This window comes from Micrasema longulum, unplaced genomic scaffold (assembly GCF_059751315.1).
Source record: "Micrasema longulum isolate JH-2025_06_02 unplaced genomic scaffold, ASM5975131v1 h1tg001015l, whole genome shotgun sequence".
Lineage (NCBI taxonomy): Eukaryota > Metazoa > Arthropoda > Insecta > Trichoptera > Brachycentridae > Micrasema > Micrasema longulum.
In genome coordinates, this window is record NW_028278203.1 from 320,526 (window position 1) to 337,191 (window position 16,666).

Sequence of the window (16,666 nt, forward strand, 5' to 3'; positions counted from 1 at the left end):
TCTACTAAACTTATTAATATACATTTCATTTTTTAATATTTGATATCTCTGACTGATCATTAAACACAATCATTTTATATAAGGACACGGTTAGTTTAAGCAAATTTTACACCAAAGCTTAAATTTAAATGTTTCTCAGTTAAATTACACTTTGAAATCTTGATAAACGCATTATATGGTAGGAATTTGTATTTGAAGTGTATTATGGATTCAAAAATGTTGTATGTGTTTTTTTTTGGCAACTCTCACCAAGGCTAGGTTTAGTTTTATTAACAAAATAACTGCAGTAAAGTACAATTTCATATTTAATTTATCCAGAAAATTAATATACTCTTATGTAAAACAAGGCTTAATATTAATTCATGTGTATCTTAACGGTGTATTGTGGTAGTTCCCTCTTTGATAGAATACATACATACTTTGAAATGGAATACATTATATTACATGGTTGAAATTCCTCATAAAACATCCTTCCAACACGTTTTCTGTTTCGTGATAGTCACTCCATTTTCTTCTCAGTAAGTAATTATGATGTCACTGCCTATAAAAGTGTAATATGTGTAACTTTAAGGTAAAACCTAGCTGAGCACACTAAGTACGAAATAATATTATATACCTACATATAAACTTGCACAAATACGAAGTTTTCTTCACGCCAAAGCACAAATCTCTTCAGTTTGAAAGATAATATTCAAACCTAACATTTGAAATATATTATTTTATTATTTAGTTTTCTAAAAAGTATGTCGATACCTACTTCTCATATATTGGTGGCACGAATATTAGGCCTACTGTTTTTCCTACAAATTGTTAGCACATTAAACCCTTAATAATGCGATTGATATGTTCCAACTTAATAGGATATAGCATCAGGTTGTACAAGTTCATCTGTTTAGTATTTAAATTCATCATAAAAAATGAGATCTATATAATAGATCACGAGTGTTAAAACCAGTAAGATTGAAGGGCTTACAGCAACTTACATTGCACAGTTTTTTATGAGTGGCTTCAGAACCATTTAATTGAAAATACAAAAAAAATATCATTAATTCAAATAAACTTTTGTTGAAATACCAAAACCATAAAAAATATTTTTATTTTAAAGTTCTAGAATAATGTTTTAATTCCTGCGAAAAAAATATTGTTTGTGGTCACTTGAAGCATGCGATTGCTTCGTGTAAAAATGAACAGCCATTTAAATATATTTTATCTTCTTTTGTTTACATTTTAGGAAAAATTTATGGTGCTTTGTTTAATTTTACATTAAAATTGCAGACTGTTTATTAAAATTGTATAAAAATTGAACATATAAATAATGTTTAACGAATAAAGAGCTATATGCTCTTCATAAATCCTTGGCCTAATATTCAGATACTAAAGATTACACAAGCTAATATATAACAAATCATGCGCTATACTTTCTAAAACGAATACACCTTCTAATTTTAAATGAAAGTGTCGTGATTTTATAATTTTTGTGAATTTTCCAGTGTACAATTGAAGTATTGAGTACTTTAAATCCTCAATTTTTCTAGCAAAATAATAACAGTAGATAATAAAGGAGAATATATAAGTACATAATTATAAAATAATGTAATACAAATAAATGCATGTCACATACCAAACCAACGTTTCTTTGCTAACCTATCATACTGATTATTAATATTGTAGTCTATGGTAGTATCATTTCAAGTATTTCATGTGTTTGCAATATTAGCATTTATCTGTTAATGTCGAATTATATATATAAAAATCTTCATATTTATACATCACACAAGTACATTAAAAATTCAACAACTATATATTACCTTTGGACTATGTTAAAATATTATATTGTACTTTTAAATATAAGTATAAATCGGAAACGGATCTTTTATTTATTTCCTTTGACATCATGAACATAATTGATCACAGCGCTTACCAGATCAAAGGTAGGCGCAAGATTGACAAGGTTTTATAAAACGGCTCTGAACTTCGATACAAAATTAAAACAAGCACTTGCAGTGATGGTCAATACATCAGTACATCATTGCAGTCAAAGAAGGTATGGTTAATTCAATTTATTAGTTATTTTGTATTTAACATAGCAACCTTCATGGTAAATGTGGCGCAACCAACCATATTGTCTCTATTCCTCTTCACCTAATGGTGCATAAGCCAATACATCGGTACACCAACGGTAGTGTATCTTGATCATTTTCCACAAGTAGAATAAGTTTTTAGCTTTAGTCTAGAAACAATGTAATATCGCAGTGTAAAACCATCTTTTAAATCAATATTTCATGTCCACCTTCCCAGGAATCGAACCCGGGACCTCGAGTATGGTAGGTTAATGCGCCAACCGCTACACTACAAGGCAGACTTATCTCCACAGTATTTCCTTTTTTGGGATTTTTATCAAGTATAAATCAAGTCAAAACTCCTTGTGCAGGATTCTGATTCAATTTCACACATAGAATCGTAATCTTCAACATGCTAAGAATTGAGCCAAGGTTCTCAAGGAGGCAGACAGCAGTTATTATTTTTAAGAATAACTTATATTTTTTGTAAAATAATGGCACTTGACAATAGTGATTCGGTGCTGCATTGAATTTAATTAGACATAAAATTTTAGAAAGCCCTTCAGAATACAGTAATTCGTTTTGTAACACGTTATGGATTTGTGGATTTAGAGAACAGGTGGGTTTGAATTTTTTTCCGAAACATCACTTTACTCTCGCAATTTTTCTGCTGGGAGAGCATTCCATATCAAAGGGCCATCGACAGCAAATGCACGTTCACCGAACTTAGACGCTCGTCGCATACAGGCATGATGATTTTTCCTATTGCTGTAGATGAATCTGATCAGAGTACTAATTGTTTATTCACTGACTACCTAAATAGTATTCTTAGCTGCAGTAAAATATATTACATTTTTTACAGAATGATTAAAAGAAAACACATGTGGAGCATTCGTTCATTCGGACAGCGAAGAACGGCTAAAAGGATTTACGATGTGAATGTTGATGGATGCAGAAAACATGACCATATTCAACAAATACAGGCCGAAATAATTGCTATAATAATAATCGTAGAGGAAGCAAAAACATAAAGTTAAAAACGGGAAACTTACGGTTTGTTACCTCGAAACAAACTTTGTACCACTCAAATGCTATTGTTCTCGATAAAGCAGTCACCGTAGACTTTCTTCAACATTTTCAACACGTCTGAACCAGAAATTTCATTTGCAACACAAAATTTAAGACTGATTCTTTGTTTATTTATTTTTCTATGCTTAAAATCGCAACACCCACTTGAGTACAACCAATGTTTAAACTTAGCGTAAATATAGAGTACAGTTGAGCTAACTTAGCGAAGAAAAAATAATTTAGAAAAATAATTTATATGGGCCTTTTAAATTACTCAGTGCCGGTATTTATTTGACAGATGTATCAGTGAGACAAAATAAAGAAACAGATTTTTAAAACACTTTTATTACAGCAAATTTACTATGTCCATAAAATCTTAAGAAATAGTTTATATTAAATAAAATAAGGTTAATTATTCATTCATAAACATGTTACACTACAGTGTACGTATAACTACTTAAAAACTAAAGAAATCTTAAAATTCTTTGCAGCACTAGAGAAATAAAATAAAATTATTATAAATGTTATCAAGTTCATAAATCAAGAAATATTTTTTAAATATGTACAAATAAAAAAAGTTAATTTGAAAACCTTTAAGTAGAAAATAAATTTTCACAAAAATAAAGAATGCTATATTATATTTTAATTAATCGGGTAAATTTTTGGTGTGAAATAATTACCTTTTATAAAGTGTCCTAAGTTTACTGAAATGACATGTATATTCAAAATTACGTAATGCTGATTTATTCTAGATTGACAAATACGTCTACAGAGATGGGAAACCTATTGAAAAGGATTAGTATTTTCAGGCGTTTCCTAGATGGTGAAATATTTAGCGATGAAAAATTTACCTACACCGATAAAAGTTTCAAGCTCTTTTACTTGCGAATGGATAGAGAAAGAACGGCTAGCAAGATTTACGGTGTGAATGTTGATGGATGCCGAAATAGAGAAAGACATGGCATGACCAAATCCAACAAATACTTGAAGACGGACATGGCACGCGTGGATGAGAAGATGTACGAATACAGAGGAAAATAGATCTGTGTGCAAAGACAGCGTGATATGGCATTCTATCCTCTCTGCCTACCCTTACGGAGAAACAGCAAAAATACTGCTAGAGCATCAGAAAAACGATCATTAATTAGAGTTAAAATAGTAACAATTTAAAACTAACGGCTCTTAATACCTACAACAAATTTATTGCAGGAAAACATTTTCATTAAATAAACAGGTTACAAGGTATTCCAGTATCACGGCGATATATAGAAATACACCAGCACCAGCACCATCGCCGCTTCAGCAATTAGTGGTATTATACTGGTGATTCTACTTATTTATTTGTACGAATTTGACTATGGCACCTCACATACAGATAGATGTATATAAAGTCATGTTAAATGTTTTTAAAATATAATTAAATTAAATATTTACTTGTACATAAAAATTACAGTGTATGTAATTTTATGAAAAATCTCTTAAAGTAAATTTTACTAACCAGACCCGCAATCTTTTATAGTTTATAGCAAAATGTAAAAAAAAAAAAGTATTTTAATGTCTTAAATGCAGATAAGGTAAAAATAAATTATACAAATATTTATGGTTAGAGATCTAACGAGTTTTATAGCCATTTTCATCCAGTGTCTTTTAAAAACAAAATAAGTTTACAATTTATTTGCAAGTACTTGTCCAGATAAAAAAATATATTGTTTAACTTTAAAATAAGCTCTGTTCTTCAACGTCAAGGTGATATTTTTGAATGCTAGTAGAGTATTTTTTTCATTTGTATAATTATTTTTTATTACATACATATTTACAGTTTTTCTCCCATATATTTTATTTCTAAAAAGAATGCACAAATTTTATATAGTATTTTCTTTAAAAAAAAAACATAAAAATAAACAAAAATCCGAAATTTAAACACAGAAACAAAACCTACATCAATAAAGGTGTCAGCTCTATCGTTTTAAAGAATATGCTTAAAGTTATTTTTTTTTTGAATGAAGTACAGGATACATAAAAACAGCGATTTTGAAATAATATTCCTTAATATCAATGGAAATCAATTGAGATTCATCTGATCAATCATTTGTAAGGTCGTTCAGATGCACAATCAGTTATTTTGGGATATAATGAGGTGTATTCGCAGAGTTCACATTTAAAGAGTGCTGGTGAAATACGGCATAATAACCCAGAAAACCCCATTGAGTGGGTTTTGAATCTGATTAACATAAGATAATTTATTTAGGAAGGGTCTGCAAGACATATTTTTCAATAATTATGTACTAGCAATGCTGAATAAAATGATCTGTTATAAATTTTTATTTTCTAGATTTACAGTCAACAAAATTAAAATAAGAACCCTTTGGCCAGTCACATTTTGTTAAATGTCGGGAAAGAGAAATAACTACGCAGTCATCTCAAAACAAAATGATTTAATATTTAGAATGAGATGCATAAGGGCTAAAATCGTCACCGTGAGACAAAGCTCGCAGTCAGTGGCATTTTTTAGCTAATAATTTTGACACAATGTATAGATCAAACATATAAGAAACATTAACTTTTAAGGAGTTTTTACAATGTAATATTTTATAGTTCCTGGACTGACACCTGATATATGAGACTGATATTCTTGCATTCGTGTATTTAACAATCGAGATACACTGCGATTGGGAGTACTGTGGGACTCCCCCGAAAACCAATGCTCACTGTCCCTGACATACTGTCGTCTTAAGGACAGTGCAGAATCATGCATTTCCTGTATGTAAACAACAAAATAATAAAAACATTAAAAAACTGATTACATAGCTTGGATGTCAAATTGCTGACAGCGGGGAAAAAGAAGATGACCTTAATTTCTCATCGAAAGTAAGGAGAACACTATGACCAACTACTTTAATAGCAGTAGCACTCTTAGGTACCACGAGTAGACCAGTAGTTCAGTGGAGTTCAGTGGAGTTCAGTGGAGTTCAGATCAGACATGAAGTAGATTAAATCAGTTCAATTCAGTTACTGCCGTTACTCACGAGTTGTAAAACCAAATTATGTATTTTATTTTACATGTAACAAATACTTATCGAAGCATCATCATAGTTTCTTTTTGTGATCCCCAACCGGTGTATTTGTTAATTACTGGATTTGTTAATTTATCATAATATGGTGACACAATGAGTCAAACGCTGCTCTCAAATAGGTCCAAGATCGGAAGGAATAAAGGCGCATTAGGGGCATGCACTCTATAAGTATTTGAGCAGTGACTACGGCCTTCCTTATTAAATTATCATGAAGATATAATGAGAGTTTCTGAATCAATTTAAGCAAATTACAAGTTAGTGAGAATATAGTGTTCCTCATATTTTTGTATCAAGAAGGCACTGCATAAAATCCTTTTTTGAGTACTCGCCCCTGCGTATCATACACCTGAGCTTATATTCTCAATGCTCTGGCGGGGGTAAAACATTGTTAGAATGTGTTAGTTCTTAGCGTTCAGAATACCATCCTCGGTGATTGAAATCCCAGGAGCTAGTCAAGCAAGACAAGAAAGGTGTTACGAGAGATTGTGCACAGGAGTGGGGGCTGCGAGCGCGATGTTCCGTCGAGCACTTGCGGTGGAACAGTGGCCGACCTGCGTGGCAAAGCGCAGCGTGCTGAGACTCTCGTGCGCGCACTCTTCGTACGGCGCTGCGGCGGCAACCAGCAAAGCCTTTGCCGCGCCACCAAGCTGCGGCTCTAGCAGACGGGTCAGCTTGCTGTTGCGAAACGGGACATGTTCTTGCTTCTGCTGCAGGGCAAGTATCACCTGGAGACAATAATATCACTGTCATATTTTCATTCACCAAAACAGTTTATATTTTGCATTCTATGCCGAAGTTTCGGATAGCATTGCAGGAACAATCATCAGGGGTGATATAATTTGTTTGGGTATCCTATTAATTAATAATTAATTTAAATTAAGCATGGGATTTTTTAAATTTATTTATTCAAAATATTAATTTAATATACATTATTTTATTGAGACACAAGTCCCAACTCCACGGGACCAAAGTCCTGTGTTGAGTTGGGACAAATAATACACTCAACCGTTCTAATGCTAAACTAGCGGGACGCACAATGTACCCCAAGTGCTGAGCATGTTTAGATTTTTTAGTCTTTTTTTGCAATCGTAATTTTGGTTACAAAATTAAATATCCAATAGTTTACATGATACAAATAAATTCCCCTTTTAAACTATATTTTGCCCTCGGTATTTGTCAAGGCCGAATCCGAAAGTGAAACAACTCGTCTTTATTGGGGATTCGGCACTTGACTTTCTTACATATACCGAGGCCCAATACTTGGTTAAATCTTTATAAAATACACAATTAAATAACATTTATAAGTCTTGTTCTTTAGCCCGCGCGTCCGGAACAGTTAGCCACTATATAAACGGTATATTTACGTGCTTTTTACTCTGCAATAACATCTATATAAGATTATTTTGTAACAGAAAAAAATTACTAAAACAATGACTGCATGAAAAAACTGCGCATTTTTCAATAAAAATCAGTGAATAAAAATACTGGGTAAAATGGACAGCTTCTTTAGTCTATTTTTTTTTTTTAATTTTATTTTTATTTTTGCACCACAACAGGCCAGGAGACCTAATTACAGTGGTAAATTACATCACAGAACTCCCAGGCTTGAGAAAAATCACATTTAATTTTTGTGTTCTCACCGGGAATCGAACCCGGAACCTTCCGTCTGTGAGTCAAGCGTCTTGACCACTACACCATGGAGGCCGCCAGTCTAGTCTTTAGTCTTTCGGTTGCTGTGCTAATTCATTTGTAAAAATAATAATTTTGTTTTATTATATTAAATATTATATATTTCTTCAATTCTTTCAAAATTTGCTATAAATCGACATAAACAATGAATTAACTGTTAAATACTTTTTAGAAAAAAAAACACACGTTGAATTTATTCTGTGAACTGTTACATTATTTACATAAAATTGTAGAAATACTGTCAATGGTGGCGATTTTATTATTCAAATATATACCTAAATACAATCAATAACGAACAAATACATTTAGCGTTGTCTTTCTGAAAAACCAACTTATTTCTCAGAATCGAAAAACACTAAGCCTTAATATTGCAATCCGTTTATTGCGGTTTTTGGCATTGTTAAGACACCAATAACGTTGTTTGATGACCGATATTAATTTTTTTTGCTCAAAAAGTAGTACGAAAAATCCGTTTTAGGCCCTAAAGTCCACAATAACGAAGAAAATAAGGTGAATTTTTCTCGAAGATTTTGAAGCGCAGATCTCAGCTCCGACACTCAAAGGGTGCCAAAATTGAGAGCTGAAATCTACGCTCTGGCATTCGAGTGGTTAAATAACATAGCAAAACAAATATTAAGCAAAACAAGAACATCATTAACTCATTTGCCGCAGTGCCAACACTTAATTTATTATCAAAAAGGTTTGTGGCTTAAGTATTCATCAAGTATAGAGTCTATAATATATTCATGGTCACTAACAAAATAAGTGTTAAAACAAATAAATAAAATAAGTGCTTAAACTAATAAATAAAATATGTTCATTTTGAACGCGGGAAAAGGAACAAAGATAAACATTTGATTTACATGAAACAAACCGATATAAATATTTCAAAACTCATCAAGGAGTTTCTAACTCAAATCCCTCTCCTCGGGGAAATTACCACACAATAAATAATCTCATAAATTTTCGAATTGTCTATTTGTAGCATTCATGGAGGAAGATACAAAAAAGTATTTTGAATGGTTAATAAGCAGAAAAAGGAAGAATCACGAATGGGAATTAAGAGGGCACTTTGAGAATGTGAATAACCTGTCCAAGTTCGGAAAGGCTCCTGTTGATGTTCTTGGTCTCCTTGAGGCGCTGCGTGAGCTTGGCGCTCTCGCTGCCCGCTAGGTCCACGAGACACAGGCGTGAGGCGAGCGCCAGCTGGCGCGGCGCGTGACACCCCTGCAGACGTATGCGCGCCACCGAGTGTGAGCGTGACGAGCGCTCGTTGCCCGCAGTGGCGGCCGTCTGGCGGTGCAGCTGAGCGCGAGTCGCTAGCCGCAGCAGCTCATCGGCACTGCGCACTTCCTGACATACAAAACACAATTTTTATTTATGATGTTATAATATGACCCCTTAAGCAGAATTTTGGAAAAAATTCATGAATGTCAACATGAACATAATCAAAATGAACATAATGGATAAAAAATAATATCAAAATTAAAACTTAATGTTAATCCGTAAAACTTCATTGGCGGGAGCCAGCCGCACGAAACAAAAATTCGCTGCTGCTCCTATGGCAGGAGACACCCACCGCCTAAGCAAATAGTCATGTAAAAAATGTTCTAACTTTCTTTTTTTTTTTACATAAAATAATATTATTACTACCATCTATTGAAGAAAAAATAAACAAAGAATTTTTTTTATTTAAGAATGTATTTCCGTTTAAAAATAAAAAACAAAATAAATAAAAAATTTACAACTGTCATTCAATAATTAAAAAATGGCTATCATGTAACATTTTTAGTTATGTAATAAGATAAAAAGTGGTTTTAAGGACTGTGCAGTAACCAAAATAAAAAATATATAAGAAGAAAAGAACCAGAGTGGTTTTACAAGACATGTTCACGGAAATCTGATGTGCACAGGCAGAAAGTCATAAAATTACTGATAAAAGGTGTTTTGTTTTAGATAAATTTTTGTTTTTATTTTATTTACAATAAAAAAAATAAAATCATCACCAAATTTAAAACAATTTCTGTATTTATTTTCTTACTCAAGTTTTTTTAAATCTTACGGAGGTCAAAAAGTTCAAAAACTGGATGAGCATAATTTTTTTTAATGCTTCCTACTTCAGTATATGTGTGAATTATTTTTTTCTGTACTTGTATTTTATATGGCACGGTGTATTAGATGTAGACACATTAGCTTAATGGTTCTAGTGTATCTAAGAATAATAATAAAACAATAATGCACTTCCAGTAATGAAACATTTGTAACATTTGGCTTGACGATAACATTACAATGCTTTTGCTTTATATTTTTATAATTAATACTAATCTATGAATATTTCCAACCTGTTGAATTATATCTTTATATTTTTATAATTAATACTAATCTATGAATATTTCCAACCTGTTGAATAATATGAAATAATCGACAGTCGGGTTTAGTGATTTTTTAAAACTTGCATGTGGACGTTTCCACGCAAATAAACAACAAGACACGTTTGTAACGCTATGAATAAAAAAATTACCTGCTCCGTCAAGTTGGTGACGTAAACATCGGATCCCTTGGCGTCCACCATACGGATGTCCAGGTCCCTGGGGTCTCGGGACGGCTGCAGAAGGTCGTACAGCTGCTCGTTGTAGATCTCGAGGAAGGAGGCATGAACTGTATACTCCCAACTGAACAGAATGTATAAGAGACTTTAAACAGATGATTGGTATTTTTGAGGGGGAATATGGAAATCTTGGCATTTAAGGTTAATGTACTGGATTTGTATTCTATGCATAGTAAGTAAAAGTAATTTAGAACTATATATGATGTTACTAAGTATGTCCGATTCCCGTTTTATACGGTAAATACATTCCACGCAATACAGTGTAAAAAAAAGTATTATAAATAAAGACACTGTTGGATAGGTTTCCTTGTATAAAAATCTATTCAGGGTATCAAAAATTAAATTTCATTGTTTATTGTATCTGAACTAAATTTTTTTTAATGCTTTCAAAATCAAAAAAAAAAAAAAAAAAATTGAAAAAAAATCACTATCAGAGAATAGAGATACGCATTTACACATTTGGGACATCATTTTCATTACTTTAGATATGTAGTGCATGTGTAATATTTATTTGCAAGTTTTCAGGTTTACTGGATTGAAACAAAAAAATTGTTGTCGATGGCCATGACAGTTTTTTTGTAAGTTTCCTATACGACTCTCGGTTAAGAGTCATGCAAGGGATCAAATCATATTGAAATTGTAGAAATCGTTTTATGTTGTGATCAATTGTTATAAATACATTTACACACCGTGTAACATATGATTCTGTCAAATAATTTACTTTAATTACTTAAAACATCTGTTCAAGTATAAAAGCATTGAAACATCAAAAAGAGGGGTCAAGAAAATTAACGGCTTTAAAAAAATAATTTAAAAAACAGTACACTTAATAATGCACAAAAAAGGTTTTGACTCTATTTTCCATTTCATTCCTGCCCACTTCCATAACGTAGTTTAAATTTATATTATGGAAAATTTTCTTGCTGCTTATTTCTTTAGGGGATAGTGGAAATGGGTTATCAATTTTAATAGCATAGTAGTCAGTCTACTAAATTGATCTCGAGCATATTAAGTTTAAATGAAACTTACCCTGATTTAGAGAGCTGCTTAATGGATTCAAACAGCATACTACAACTGCGGGGAATAACACCGGGAGATTCTCCAGTTCCTTCCATTGTATAGGTTTTACCTACATACATTTAATTCAAAAGGTCAGTACATGCGTAAAAATACACATGTTAAAACATTAAATGTAGATGAATTATGCATTTTAATAAAAATAAATAAACAATCATATTAATTTGAATAAACATCCAAAACAGAAATTTATTTGGATGAATCAGTAATACTGAGCAAATGAAAATAATCATTTTGGAACTAATAAATTTATTTATTATTGAAATAAAAGACGAGTAATCCAAAAATTTGGAATAATCAATGACTGATTTCATCACTTTGCGACACCTTCAATACATTAATGTTTGTTATAAAAATTCATTTATTAATATAAAATCAGTAAGGATAACAAATTCAAACTATAATAATTAATTAATTTAATTATTTAAAGTGTAACTGAGTAAATACACTAAATACATTGTTGTGGATCTTCTTTATAAACATATTTTTATAACAAAGGAGAACTGAACTGGGTTGTGGTCTGGTAATTAATGTCGCAGGCTCGCAGATCAGAGGTTCGAGGTTTGCACCCCGCTTTACCACAACTTGATTTCCATTTTCTAATACATAGTGTGTTATTTACAACTCATTGAAAATGGCCATATAAATGAAAATATTTGGGTATGTGAATATTTTTGTTTCAATTTTTTTGTTTACGTTACTAATCATTGTTAAAGTAATGAAACCGATGCAAATTTGTAGATATAAAAATTTAGACCAAATGGTTTAATTGGATTATTTTAATAAATTATTTACGAATAATTGAATTAATAAAATAATTTCATGTCTGGTTAAAAGGATGTTTTACCGTTATTGTTATAGAGATAGCAGCATTTTTATCATTTATTTATCATTTATCATTTATTTATTCATATATATGTACATTACAAAATAAAATATCTTAATTCATTACCTGAACCCGTCTGCCCATATGCAAATATGCAGACGTTGTATCCATCCAGAGCACTCTGTACCAAGCAGGATACTTCTTCCCACACGTCATCCTGATTGCTGGATGGTCCAAACACTCTATCGAACTGAAAAAATAACAAACAAAAAATGAGTAAATAATAATTTAGCTCCATATTTATTTTGGGTAAAATCACTAAAATAAATTTAATATGCCGACCGGCTTCAGAACACAACTGTTTCTTAGTCAAGGCCTAAAAATAAACTAAAGCTAAATATTTTAAATCTTACCAAAGCTAATATGAACTAAATTACGGGTACCTATTATACATCTGCTAACTTGTGTTCGGTGTTTAATAAAAAGAGTGCAAAAATTTTTTAGTAAAGGGCCGTTATTCAAATCTTTAATTTGGTTATTGATAAAAAAAAATTTCAACATTTTAACACTAAAAATGGCTAGTCTACAGGTGGCCCCATATAAAATATGTCTGGCACTGAAAAGGTTAAAAAAAAAAACATTTCAATACTCTTTTGAATAGAACACAACTGTTGGCGTGGAACTTATAGGTTTGGAAGTTACCTTGAAGTCGTGTTTAGCGAGTCTCCGATGCGCACCGGGTTCAAAGCGTTCCAGCTCAATGGTACAAGCATCGGGGAAGGTGAGTGCTGCTACAGGTTTACCAGCTGCTAAAGCGGGACGAACTCTGCATATAACTCGTATGTTACCTTTAAAAAAACACATTTGTCATTTAACGCAATACTGAAAATTGCACTGTTACAAACAAATTAATACTTATTTTATTCTTCATCTTTCTTGTCTTGCTCATTGCTAAGTGTAGTAGACTCCACAGATGTCAGCAAATGACACACCTTTATTCCTCCCGGTCCTGGGCTACGCTGAGAGTAGCATTCAATAAGGACCCCATTCATTTCTTTATTTGGTCGGTCCATCTCAAATGAGACCATCCTCTTGCTTGCTTACCCTCGACTGTCCCTGTTACTACCATCTTATCGTTCTTTCTTGCAATATGTCATGCCGTATATTACTAGTTGTATTTATACTGTACTGATAGTACACATTAACTCACTCGTTTGAACATACGATTTTACCATAAAAAAAATAATAATTGTTAAAATAAAACCGCAGTCTTAATTATAATAAATATAAGGCACATTGGATGAGTTTCAACATATATGGTTATAAAAATGTACCTTTCATATCTTGTAACTTGTTATGAAGACTTCGTCTTTCCCAGTGAAGGCGTTGTGTGGATTCTTGCAATTCTTCAATATCCTGCGCTTGTTTTGCTATCAACTGAAATATTTAAAAATAAATAATTAATTCACAAACAAACCATCACACCGTTTCTCCGTGGAAGCAGAGAGGACAGAATTCCACACCACTGTCTTTACAGACTTTGCATTCTCTATATTCATACACATGCACGCTGATTATTCAGACTATTGACATGTTCATCGTCAAATATTTGTTGGATTTGGTAATATAATGTCTTCCTCTTATTTTGCATCCATCAACATTCGCATTGTAAATATTTTTGTCATTCTTTCACTTCCCATTCTTTCTACATGACCAAACCAACGCAGTACTCTTTTCATAATTTTGACAATTATGCTTGCCTCAACTTTGCACACTGCATGGATCTCGACATTGTGCACCCATCATACAGTTTTACCACAAAATTTCCTTAGTAATACCTGCATCCTCGTACATTATGAGCTGGTTTTAAGGTAATGATAGGCATACTCGGGGGTAATTTTCATTGCAAAAATTAAGAAAATAAAATAACACTTTCGAAAAAAGAACCTGGTAAACATGCTAATAAAATCATTTTAGAATAACCTATATTATACGATGTGCAACATTCACCATTTTATGTGCATTATTTTATATGTGTGTTTAATGGCAAGAAAATTTTAAAGTAAGAGTTATAGCATTTGTAAATGCCTAGATGTTTATAATATACCCTTCTTAAAAACATATATATCACTGTTGAAGTTATCAAAAAATGAACCCATTAGCTTGAGAGTGGAATTAAGTCACAAGACCTTTGCGTTTTAACTTTAGATTCCCATTTTTATCTGCACAATATGAAACATATTTCAATCCCTACATACAAAACTAGAGATGAAAAAGTAACAACTATCAATGAGGAGAAAAACAGTCTCAAAACTCATTGTACAAGGGTTTAAATTGTACAATTTGTTAGCAGAAGAAAGAAAAGAATTGGAAAGCTTAAATAAAATAAGAATTTATTTTAAAAAATATGTTCTCGATAAATTTTAATACTAAACGTTCATGTTAGTTTTAAATTAATGTTATAAAGTAAAGAAGCATTAATAAATACCATATTTTTTGGACCATAAGATAGACATTTTTACTTTTAATTCAATCAAAAGTTTGGGGTGCCTCTTATGGTCCGATGCGTCTTATCGTCCTCAAAATACAGTAAGCAGTTTTTAATAAAGACTCAAGTTGTTTTCGAATAAACACATTGATGGAATAAGTTAATATTTATATAAAAACTAACTTTTATTAATGATTATCGGCTAGAGCCATTAAAATCATATCTCTAATTTAAGGAATGCCATAGTTGTAAAAATAGTGTCTCTCTCCGTCAGTCTAGAAGTATTGTCTACGTGAAACTAAAGTAATTAAAAACAGTCAGCAACGAAAGTGTTTCAGAATCTTAGCCAAATAAGATTTACATCAAACCATCAAATACACTCGGATGGAAGTGAAATATTCCGAAAAGAAGAAAATTATGATACGAATGGATTCTATGAGAAAAAATGTCTACCGAGCGGATCCTGTGAGAAAAAAAAATCCGCAATATGTTGATAAATTCTTAACTTTTAAAATATGTGTTTTTAATTAGAATGAATATTCATATTAATACATACCTGTTCTTGTTGGCAATTGGTGTCTTCACATTGATGGAGTTTCCTCGTCGTATCCTCTAGTGACCTTTTAGTCTCTCCCAGCTCAGAAGTGATCTGACCGAGTCTCTCGTTCAGGGCCGCATTGTCTCGCTGTACGAGTTCGTATTTCTGCTGCAGCTCCGTGGTATGGGTGGTAAGTTGCATTATTTTACTTCTGTCAGCTTCAGCATTCACCTTGTACTCGTCTAGAGTCGTGGCGTAGCTTTCCCACTGAGCTCTCATCTCCAAAAGTTCTTCGGAGATAGTGTCGTGCGTCCTCTTCAACTCCAAATATTCCGCCTTCATCGGCTTATGCTTCTCCAGCAGATCGTTAAAACGAGCCTTGTAATCGTAGAGCGGTATCTTTTTATTCGTGATCGTTTTAGTACCTGTGGAAGTTTGAGAGTTTGACAAAATATTTCCATTCCTCGGTTGTTTAGCGGCAGAGTTAAAATTAACGGGGGGCCCGGCTCGCTTAACTGCGCCTAAACTGTTTTTAACAAACGGTTTATTTTCTTTATTTTGAGCCACGAAATTTGATCTCATAGTGTCGCCCTTGGGTAGTAAAGGATGTATAACCAACCCGTTTCTATCCGATATCGGCCGTCGTGCGGGTCCCATTTGTAAATCAGAAAACGATTTACTTCTTCGTAAGTTGGTTTGAGGTTTCTTCATCACAGGTAAAGATTCTTTTGCCAACCCCATGTTGGGAATACTTCGCAATAAATTGCTTTTAGCCGGCTGCCAAACTTGCCGTACCTTGGGCAATTTGCTCATCGAATCCATGATTTCCAAAATAACGCTGTTCCTGTTTAACGAGTGAGGTAAATTAAATACACATATTACTAAACTACAATGTCTTTAAATCACTTCGATGTTTTTTATTCACAATTCACAACAAATAGTCAAATCTGAAATATCAAGTTAACTTTTAAAACTAAACACGCACAGACATGTACACAAATTGACACAAACAAAAGTCAGTAAAAACGGTTGATAATGTTTGAATTTTGAATTCGTTTACATTTTTACCAACATAATAATGATGTTGTTGGAATTATCATCGGTAAAGTAGGTACTTAGAACTTACCAAGCGTTTTCTTACAAATGCGCTAAAAAAAAAAAAAACTATAAAATTTTTGAAAGGTGATAAGTTTTAATAATTTTATTTTATTGAATATACCAATACTATTTTGTGGTAG

At 32.2% G+C, this 16,666-nt stretch overlaps 1 protein-coding gene across 1 annotated transcript; it reads right to left on the reverse strand.

The window, feature by feature from the left end:
- Positions 1 to 5,116: 5,116 nt before the first annotated feature.
- On the reverse strand, positions 5,117 to 16,462 carry LOC148277549 (protein claret segregational-like). Its single transcript, XM_088232737.1, has 8 exons — positions 15,447 to 16,462; positions 13,737 to 13,839; positions 13,105 to 13,250; positions 12,529 to 12,652; positions 11,529 to 11,628; positions 10,413 to 10,563; positions 8,981 to 9,244; positions 5,117 to 6,927 (listed from the first exon to the last, which is right to left on the reverse strand). The coding sequence occupies exons 1-8, from the start codon at positions 16,248 to 16,250 to the stop codon at positions 6,676 to 6,678; spliced, it is 1,944 nt and encodes a 647-aa protein (XP_088088863.1). The 5' UTR covers positions 16,251 to 16,462; the 3' UTR covers positions 5,117 to 6,675.
- Positions 16,463 to 16,666: the final 204 nt, after the last annotated feature.